Source organism: Otolemur garnettii, unplaced genomic scaffold (genome assembly GCF_000181295.1).
Source record: "Otolemur garnettii isolate 467f Iridium unplaced genomic scaffold, OtoGar3 scaffold00042, whole genome shotgun sequence".
Classification (NCBI taxonomy): Eukaryota; Metazoa; Chordata; class Mammalia; order Primates; family Galagidae; genus Otolemur; species Otolemur garnettii.
In genome coordinates this window covers 12,392,676-12,403,403 of record NW_003852437.1, presented here as the reverse complement: position 1 = coordinate 12,403,403, position 10,728 = coordinate 12,392,676, and the positions used below count along the sequence as shown (strand labels likewise).

Below are 10,728 nucleotides of genomic sequence, written 5' to 3'. Positions count from 1 at the left end.
AAAAAAAAAAAAAAAAAGAATATTTTTATTATTTTTTTATCAAAACTGAAACGATTTCACATATTGCATTAGGTTGCTGAGTCTCTTAAATCTCTTTTCATCTCTAAGTTGCTTCAATTTAACAGCCACCTTTCCTTTTTTTTGAGACAGAGTCTCAAGCTGTCACCCTGGGTAAAGTGCTGTGACATCACAGCTCACAGCAACTTCAAACTCTTGGGCTTAAGCTGTTCTCTTGCCTCAGCTCCCAAGTAGCTGGGCCTACAGGCACCAACCACAATGCCCAGCTATTTTTTTTGTTGCAGTTATCATTGTTGTTTTAGCTGACTCAGGCTGGGTTCAAACCTACCAGCCCAGATGTACGTGGCTGGCGCGCTACCCACTGAGCTGCAGGCAACAACACCAGCCACCTTTCCTAACTCTCTTCTTGAAGTCAACCATTTGCCCATGGTGCTCTGAATCCTTTTAGGGTGAAATGGTTTGCAGAGACCAAACTCTGGGTGCTAAATATGCCCATTGTTGTGCGGGTTGTCACTGAGACACAATGAATTTTAATAACTCAGAATTCGCCATATATTTCCTCATCTATAAGCTATAAGGCTTAAATAGAAGCTTGTATTTTTAAAATTATTTATCCTTAATCTTTTTCTGAAAGGAATTTGTGGCAGCTGTACAATCTTATAACTATTAGGTTTCTTTCTTTTCTTTTTAAAGTGGAATGAATGGCTCAGCGCCTGTGGCTCAAGTGGCTAGGGCGCCAGCTACATACACCTAAGGTGGTGGGTTTGAATCCAGCCCGGGCCCACCAAACAACAATGATGGCTGCAACCAAAAAATAGCCAGGCGTTGTGGTGGGTGCCTGTGGTCCCAGCTACTTGGGAGGCAGAGGCAAGAGACTCCCTTGAGCCCAGGAGTTGGAGGTTGCTGTGAGCTGTGATGCCATAGCACTCTACCCAGGGGAATAGCTTGAGGCTCTGTCTCAAAAAATAAATAAATAAAGTAGAATGAATTTTAAATTGTAAGCGCAAACAGGGTATTCTTCAAATAAAAATATTCTGAGACATTTTCGACATTTGTGTCTTTTATGTGGCTCAGAATATGAGATTTTCACCTTGTACTATTGTCAGGACTCAGCCTGTTACCCACGTTATCTGGGGTCGAGGTTGGCGTCAATAAGTTTATGAAATGATCACAAATGAGGAAATAGTGAAAATAGTCCACCCAGAAAGCTTACAGTTTGGGGCAAGAAAGTCATATTCACTGGAAGCCTCCTGGGTTGTGCCATCCGATACTCACCTGAAGAGAGACAGGGCAGACGTGCTCACGCCGCACCCCCTCAGTGTGGAGAAAAGACCTGTTTCCTTCAGGGGACTTTCAATTTGCTTTATGTTTTGAACAAAGTACATTCTGCTAACAAACTTTTCTTAAGATAGACATTTTTGTTGGTAGATCCAAAACTAGACTTAAATTATAAGCCTCCTGAACGTCTGTGTTTTTCTCTTAAATTATGATTTCCCTTTATTCGTATTTAAAACCCAAGTGTTAAGGATGTGTTCCTATGCTTTCTACTCACTCACTTTCCTCTTTTTTGTAACCACAGGATGACAGCCTTAAATTTTAATTTCCTGACTCGGCTTGTCATGGCCTTAGTTTTTAAAACGTTGAGTTTAATATAAGTCAATTTCTCAAGCCATTATTACTTACACACATTTGTATAGCATCAAAGAGTTTTAAAATATCATGGCTAGTATTAAAACTCACTTTCTCCCTCAGCTTCTTGGTTCAGTGTGTTTTAGATGTGATTTGTTTATAGAAATTTTGTGTTTTTCAAAAAATAAGGCAGACCCCTTTTGCCTGAAAGGCATTGCTGAGAAGTGGAGTAAGCTGGCGTGGGAACAACAAGCCTGGGTTCCAGTCTGAACTCCACCATTTTCAAACTGCATGACTTTAATTCATTAGCTGAATGAAATAAATGGAATTAAATTGCTCTTGTCTATAAATTGGGGACCATAGCATATCCTCCATGTCTCTCATGAGGTTACCATGAAGATCAAGTAGAAATAATACTGCTTTCAAGAAGGCAGATGCTCACCAGCGTGTGCGGATGTGATTATCATCGGGAAGAGCCTGGGCACAGTCTCGGTCCTTGGAAACACAGGCCAGGAACCCTCACCCAGGACCAGGCTTTCTTGCACTGTACTGTATTATTTCCTCTCTAGCATGCTATTCCCTGCTCCACTCTGCAGAACTGTGTCAGTGGGTCACCAAAAGAAAGAGCTGATTCAACTGATTTGTGGAAATAAAGGTAGTCAAACCTCTCGGTGTTATGAAGATGAAACAACTGATTTTTCTGCTGCTTCTGTTGACACTTAAACAGAGGTGGAAACAGTGTGCATGTGATAGAGATCTTTCTGAGCACTTTTCATCTCGTGTGCTGTGCTGACCTGCTCCTCTGGATGTCTGAACACTCATTTGGTTCTCCCTCTTGGTCACTTTTTTCCACCTACCCTGGAAAAATTCACGTAACTGTCAGTAGTATTTCAGTGACCTGATTTCACTAGATGTTATAAATGAAGCAAGGTTTTGTGTGTGTGTGTGTGTGTGTGTGTACAGCTTTTGAGTTGAACGGAGAAAGTCTAAGTGAAGGGGAAGATATATTGAGCTCAGAGTCAGGGCATCCTGCCCCAGATGTGACAAGGCTTGGATTTTTTATTTGTTTTATTTGGTGACACTTGGAGAGGATAAACATTCTGAGATAGAATCTTCCTTGGGTGAGCCAACAAAGATAGAACTGCTTTAGAGCAATTTGGCATTGATCTTGTTCTTAATAATTTGGAACTCCTGTGTGACTAAGGAAAAGGATATTCTTCCAAAAAATTGTGACACTCTAGACTATGTGATATAAACTGTTGGAAAGTCTATAAACATGTAAGACGAAGAGACCTGTAGAGACCTCTGGGACAAACTTCAAATTTGAGAAAGGTCCATCCACATTAGCGATGGTGAATTTGGACTTGGTAAGTGGAGGCGTGGGTGGATGAGACAACTTCCAGTCACCATCTGGACATTAAATCCCCTAACTTTGAAGAATCTGTTCTATGAGAAATTAGCAACTCTGAAGTTGGAGGTATTTGTTTATTTATTTTTAAATTGGAGGCATTTGATTGATTTGTGCTGACCAAAGGAAGCATTTACTTATGGAAACAATTGAGTATCCTTATCGTTGCAGCAATTCAGCTCCTGTTCATCCCTGACCTTTGAGAGACAACTAAAGATTTCTACTTCATCTATTCTAACTGATTCATTTTTAAAAGATATCCCTTTGGGAGGAATTCTGACTTTTTAGTCCAGATTATTTTTTTCAGATGGGTTAAACCATAATTAGAGAATTTTTATTTCATATTCTTCTGGATACCATTTATACCTGATTATTATTTTAAAACAAAACATAAAAAAGACATCAGACCATTTCATGAGTTGCTTGGGCTTCACAAATCTTTTTATGATTTATACAAGTTTCTTATTAAGTCTGCAGATTGCAAAACAAAATTGACAAGGCTTTTGATGTCAGCAGATACTGTGTGAAGTTGCTGTACGAATTTCATATGAATAATAGTAGTAATTGTTCAGCATGCCAGAAAGCTATTCGTATTCTAAATGAAAATGTGAAGATAATCTAATTCTGATAGAAAACCACCTGTGGACGTGGTCTTATTTCTTTTTAATTCTCATTTTCTACAAAAGTTTTGAATATTTATTTACTTAAAGTGCTTTTAACAGGATATCGCAGGTAAAGCTTTAACAGACTGTTTGTAGTTCACTTCTGCCCAGGGGCAATTAAAAGCACATTATGGGATAAGCAAGATGCCTCCACGATGCCTGGCTGGCCAAGGGAGGAGGATGTGCGGCAGGATTACTAATGTTCACGTGAGTTAGGATGGAGGACGTGTCTGCAGGAGCACAACAGATTAGTAATTTAACAAGAATTCTTATGCAGAACTCTAGAATTCTCATCCATTCTTTAGCATAAATGAAACTCAAGTTTACGGACAGGGAAACAAGATAAATATGACAGTATTTAAAAAGTGTTCTTCCAGCATAAAAGTATTTAACCTTCTGTCAAAACTATCCTATCTGTGTAAAAAGTTGGCATAGGGCCCCAGGGATTTGGGTAATAGGGGGAAGGAAGGAATTTTTTTTTTTTTTTTTTTTTATTGGAGCACTCAACCTTGTGGTCTCCCTTTATAGTCATGCCATGAGCGTCTGCTCTGAGTGGTTAGTTTCATTGATTGTTGTGAAGTGTGCTTGCTGTGTGCTCTCCTGGTGCAGGAAGGAGCTGCCCGGCTCACCCTTGCTGGCCTTTTCCCTCCTACACACAGTGGCTGCGGCATCCTGGTGTTTGTCCATCCTGGGAGAACCAGGTGTTTCAAGGCATCTCACCCACCCGAGGCTCTGCGTTTCAGGGCAAACGTGCCTCCAAAATGCTACTTTCTAGAAGTTGAATGTTTCAGTCATTTTGATTTGTTCCTTGGTAGATTTTCTTTTGACTTGGAAGAATCTGATCATGCTGTGTGAAAAGGTCTTTCAAAATACTAATGGAAAATATGTGGTACCTTCTTTATATGAACTCTCGTTTTATTATCTGATCCTGAGGAAGAGGCAGATATGAATAATATGAAGAGTCATGTAGGAGATCTTACAAGAACACAGCCGAATTGTGAGCTGAAACTATATTAAGTTGATAATATTTAGTATTAGATTCTCCTGAACGAATTTTGGGAATTCTGAGTCAGCCCAAGTACTATGTATATTACAAAGAATTAGAACTTGACTTATAGTAAAAGCAAGCATACAATTCTTTAACATAGTGTTTTAATATACTTAATTTGCACATTTAGAAAATTAATCCTATGTTAATTGAAGCTTAGCTAAATAGAAAATTTATTATAATAATAATAATTATTATTATTATTATTTTGAGACAGGGTCTCTCTCTATTGCCTGGGCTGGAGTACAGTGAGCCACTGTACTTGGTAGAAAAATTCTTAGCCAGAGAAAAACAGAAATAATCCTTCCTTTTTGGTCCTTGCTTCTGTCTCCATTCTTATTTTCACTCCCTTTTGTACTCTATTTGTTTCAAATATTTTCTGTGTATGTCTTTATATAAATGTTAAGTTTACATACAAGATGTTAGCATATTAAGATATTCCATTCTGGCTGGGCACGGTGGCTCATGCCTGTAATCCTAGTACTTTGGGAGGCCAAGGCAGAAGGATCACTTGAGGTTAGGTTCCAGACTAGCCTGAGCAAAAACCAGACCACATCGCTACTAAAAATAGAGAAATTAGCCAGGTGTTATGTCTTTGTTGGGTGCCTGAAGCCCCAGTTAGTTGGAAAGCTGAGGCAGGATTGTTGGACTCCATTTGTTTGAGGTTGCAATTAGCTATGATAATGCCACTGTACTCTAGCCAGGGCAATAGGTGAGACCGTTTAAAAACAAAACAAAACTATTCGGCTTCCTCATTTGTCACTTGTTCTTTAAGATCTATGCTCCTAAGCACTGCATCCTACTTTGTGGTAGATATCCACCATATTTCTTGTATCAATCTGGTACTCTACCCTGGAAATTTTTAGCATCAACATGCAAGCAGTCAATTAAACTAAAATATGGAATTTGTACTACATATGGCAGATACACACCAGTGAAATACACTAGGGAAACATCATTCATTGAGAACAATCTCAAATGCTATAATTAATGCGGTGAAATTGTTTAGGATAACATTAAGTGTGTCAGAAGTCAACTTGAAATATCTGTCATCTTTATCTTGTCATTTTTGTGAGACTCAGGTCCTGGAAAATATTAGGATAATCCATCTTGCTATGTAGTATTTCAAGTTTTGTTGAGCCTCTGAGCTTTCAAAGTAAACATTTGTATACTTAGGCAGTGCTATTTACATCTGTGGAGAGATGGCACAAGTTAAGAAACCCAGTTTGTGTCCTAGGAAAATTTAAAGGTAGAACATGGCTCTGCAAACATTATGTCACTGAAACTTTGATTCAGCCCCTATGTGAGGAAACCCCCACCACTTTACCAAAGAGGAATTATCATACCGCTTTGCTAAAAAGTCTGGTGACTCTCAGGGCCTATCACAACACTTTTTCCTGGATTCCAAGGCACTGATGTCCTGGCCACACAAGTTCCCACAGAGTTACTTGCCTCGTTCCTCTCGCTAATGGAAGTAGCATCATGAACTGATGAGGGGGGTGGGCCCTTGTTCCACAGGGCCTGGATTCACGTTCTTGCTCCATCATTTCTTAGCTGGGTGACTTTGAGTATGCTGCCTAAATTCTCTTTCAGTTGAACTGCTCTGTAATATAGATGCAGTAAATCCTACCTGTGGCACAGGTGTTTTACATGAGAATTAAATGAGATGAGACACGGATAGCACTTAGAAGCAGGGTGGTACATAGTAAGGCTTGTCAAATGTTGTCATTTAACTCTCCTTTCCTCCCTGGATGGCTCCCCCATCCCAGTCCCTCGCATCAGCCAAGTGCAAATTGCAGCCTCCCAGCTCCACTCTTTCCTCTCTCTCCCACTTCCCCCATCACACTCCTGCTAACATCTCTCTCTCAATCCTGCCTATTCTTGCTCTTTCCCTGCAACACTGCCTGGCAATTCCTCTGTGCCCCAAATCTTCTTCCTCCAAGTGCCACTGTGAGCTTGCACACACTGTCTATTACTATTCCATCTGTTTTGCTTGTGACACTTTAGGCTCTGAAGAGCAAAGGCCTTTCTTATTCTTTTGTCCTGTGGAAAAGAATCTCTCATAGATATGGGGTAGTACTTTTTCTAAACCACTGCTTTTGTTTAGCACATACAGGCACCAAATCTATGTGCCTAAGTTTCTGTTTCCCTTTCTGCATCGATTGCTAGAGAGCTCAGTCACATGGGGGGGCTCACATCTAGCCGAGGCCCTGTGCTTCAGAGCAAGTGTTTGGGGTGCAAATTTCATTCATCTTCATATTACATTCGTCCCTTGGTATTTGTAGGGGTTTGGTTTCAGGATCTCTGAGGACACCCAAATCTATGGATACACAAGTCCCTTATATAAAATGGCATAATATTTCCATATAACCTCCACATCCTCCTGTATGCTTTAAATCATCTCTAGATTACTTATAATATCTACAATGTAAATACTATAGACATGTTTGTTATACTATATTACTTAGGGAATAATGACACGAAAAAAGTTTGTACATGTTCAGTAAACAGCAATTTTGTTCCCAATTTTTTTTTTTTTTGAGACAGAGTCTCACTGTCACCCTTGGTAGAGTGCTGTGGCGTCACAGCTCATAGCAACCTCAAATTCTTGGGCTTAAGCGATTCTCTTGCCTCAGCCTCCCAAGTAGCTGGAACTACAGGCATCCTCCACAATTCCCAGCTATTTTGTTGTTGTAGTCGTCATTGTTGTTTGGCAGGCCCTGGGCTAGGTTCAAACCCTCCAGCTCCAGTGTATGTGGCTGGCATCTTAGCCACTGAGTTACAGGCGCTGAGCCATGTTTCCAAATATTTTTGATCCAGCCTTGGGTGAATCCCCAGATGTAGAACTCTGACATACAAAGGACCTGCTATTGCGCCCATATTTGTTTCCCTGTGACCCTGCTTTCTACACTTTTAAAACCCTGTTGTCTTATATTCCTTTTGTAACCATCTTAAATCCTTTTGGAAACCAAGCCAGGCATAAATAGTATATGTTTTTGCTTGAGGCACACAGAAGCATATCCAGAGACAGAGCAAGGTTCAAAGCCATTGCATCACTTACCTGCGGAGTGGCCTTGGGCAAGTTACCTCTACGCTGAGGCTTCATTTTCCAGACTATCTAAATATGTATGTGTGTGTGATGTGCCAAACACTGTCCTTGGCATTGAGATGCTGTCCTTAGATATTAGTTTTGTCTTGTATCCTCCAGTGTATCTTTAAAAATGAAGCCATACTGATAAACAGATATTAATTAATAAAAAAAAAATGACTCTTAGAGGAAGTTGATCAGTTCCAGCACCTACATGAGCTTCTTTGCTCAAGGACTCACCAGTTTGCTTGGTGAGAAGATGCCCACCACACACCTCAGGTGTCTGAAGAATTATGCTGATTTCTGTCTCCTGCTTCATAAAATGACCTGATAGATAAGGCATTAGAGAATGAAGATGAGATTGCATCTTATGAAACTGATTGGAGTGGGTTTTTTGTATTAATGATAAACGCCTTCTGATAATTGATATCTCTTAAGAGTGCTGGATTTCTAGGTGTCAGGGAATCTGATGAAGGCTTCCTGGTGTCAACCACTTACCATCTGTCGCTCAATGTTTCATATGCTGGTCCCATTGGGAGTGGAGATCCCTTTTGGGACTGCAGGATGGTCTTCCCAGTCTGACCTTGTGGTTTCCCTCTCTTCCCCCATCAGCCTTGCAGCGGTGCCTGGGAACCCACATCCTGTGGAAAGATGGAAGAGCAGATGACAGCTTCCGGTCAGGCTCATAAATACGTGAATGCATTCTCAGCCCGGACACTGGTCATGTGAGACGTTTCCAGAAAAGCATTATGGTTGTCAGAACACTTCAAGTTCACTGGGGATATATCATTCCTCAACATGAGACTTTTCATGAATGGGAGAAGAACCTATTTTTGTTGTGGTACAACAGTTAAGAGCAGCAGCACCAAGTGCGTTTAGTTGGGTGAAATCTTCTTGGATTTCACCCAACTAAAAGTATTTTTAAAAAATAAATAAATAACAGTCTTACCTAAATTATTAGGTAATGAATTGTAGCCAGTTGTTAATATCTTAATGCAGATTTTTTAAAAAAACATAAAATGATTTATCTGTATTATAGAAGCTCTAACAGATCAGTATTTTTTCTTCTTGTGATGAGTTCTTTTGAAATTTTACCCACAAAAAGGTACTTCCAGTATTTCACTTTTCTCAATCACTAAATGTATGCATAGATTTCACAAAATCAGTAAAAGCATTACTATAAATGTTGACTTCATGCCATGGGAAAAATATCAATTAGGGTTGTAAATGCTCATTTCTGGTTAAAACCATCGGAGGTACATTTCTTGTACCAAACCATTTTATGAGTTTTTTTGTTAGCTTGCTTCAAAAAATATTACTGTATGAAATAGTTTTATAAAAAAGTTATATTTTTATTCAGTAATTTAATTTTGTAAATGCCAAATGAAAAAAATGTGTTTTGCTGCTATGGTGTTAGCCTGTAGACATGCTGCTAGTATCAGAGGAGCAGTAGAGCTTGGGTGGAAAGAAAACAAACTCAGTTTTAGGAAATTGACTATGCACTAGTATTTCAGACTTTAAAATTTTTTTTACATAAATATATATACTTTTTTTCCTTTTGTAATACATTGGAAAAACATGTTTGGGAGATTTTGCATTTGTTGTTGTCTTTTATTATTTTTTTATTATTGTTGTTTTATAAAAGCATGCATTGCACTTCTTTTTTTGGGAGATCTATGTTGTTGATGTCCTATGTTTTGTTTCTAACTCAGCCAGTTTTTGTTTTGTTTTTTTTTAAGTCAGGGATCTGAGTTTGTTCAGCATTCCTGTGGTCTTTAAGTTTATGGTTAGCAAACTGTATCTGGTGGACAGAGTGAAGGTTTTGTAGACAATTTCTGCCTTAAGAGCATTTGGTGCAAGATAGCCAGCACTGAACTCCTGTGATGGATGTGGAATGGACTGCCTTGTAGCAAAATAAAGCTGTTCCCTTATTTTACTTACTTTTGGCCTCTCTCTTACTTGTGATTGTGGATGATTAGTCATTCTTTTAAGAAAATGGAGCAAACTCAAAGCCCTTTCCTCTCTTAATAATTTGCACACCACCTGAACTTCATGGGAAAAAGCCAAGAATCATGATGGAGAAGGAAGAACGAGCAAATCAAGTTAAGTTATTCACAAAATAATCACTGCAACAACTGGGAGGAATCTTCCAGAATGTATCAGTCAGGGTTCCGGCAGCATTTGCACTGAGATAATGTGAAGAGAGTTTATTTACAAAGTACTGATAACAAGGACATGGACAGAGTTAGGAGAACCACAGGGCAGTGTGTTCATCTGGGTATAGGTATAAATGTGCCTGGAGGAGGGAGTCTTGGAAAGCAGCAGCCCTTGAGAGGAACAATACCTTTGACAAAGTCACTGCCACCCGAGGTGACCTCACAGGGAGGGAGCCAAGGGTAATCCCTAAGGTTTTTGCTTCCCCAAAACCTTCCATCTCCACCCAGGGGTCCTTATTGGCAGAACATTCACTGAGAACAATCTTGTTTTACAAATGATTCTCCACTGGCTCCATTTCTCAGCTATGATCATTTCACTGTGTTCTAATATCCCTTTGACCTAAATTCCCTTTCAATTTCCTTTTGTTACTCTGTCCTGGCTCAGACTCAGCATTCTCATAAACATGGTGCCCTTGGTATTTATATAACCAAGAATTTGTTCCACCTAGTTACTGCTCTTTAATGCTGTTTTGTGGTCTTTTATTGTCCTGCTGATAGATGATAATACATCATTCTACTTATAGGAAGCTTTTTATATTCATGCTCTCTCAGAGTATCTGTCATTCCAGGTGTTGATTCTGCCACTGACCAGCAGTTTAAACTTGGACAAATCACTAAGCATAGCACTGTACAAGGGTTAGTTATTAACTATGCTTTCC

At 39.4% G+C, this 10,728-nt stretch overlaps 1 protein-coding gene across 6 annotated transcripts in view; it reads left to right on the top strand.

Annotated features, from left to right (window-relative positions):
• Positions 1-9,794, top strand: part of MYB (MYB proto-oncogene, transcription factor) — a 37,767-nt gene extending 27,973 nt beyond the window's left edge. For 5 of the 6 annotated variants that reach the window (XM_003790303.1, XM_003790304.1, XM_003790301.1 and 2 more), the window contains one exon: positions 8,466-9,794. In XM_003790303.1, coding sequence (XP_003790351.1) covers positions 8,466-8,582 — 117 coding nt within the window. In that variant the 3' untranslated portion in view covers positions 8,583-9,794. The remainder of the gene's footprint in view (positions 1-8,465) is intronic. The other variant, XM_003790299.2, reaches the window with a different exon arrangement.
• Positions 9,795-10,728: the final 934 nt, after the last annotated feature.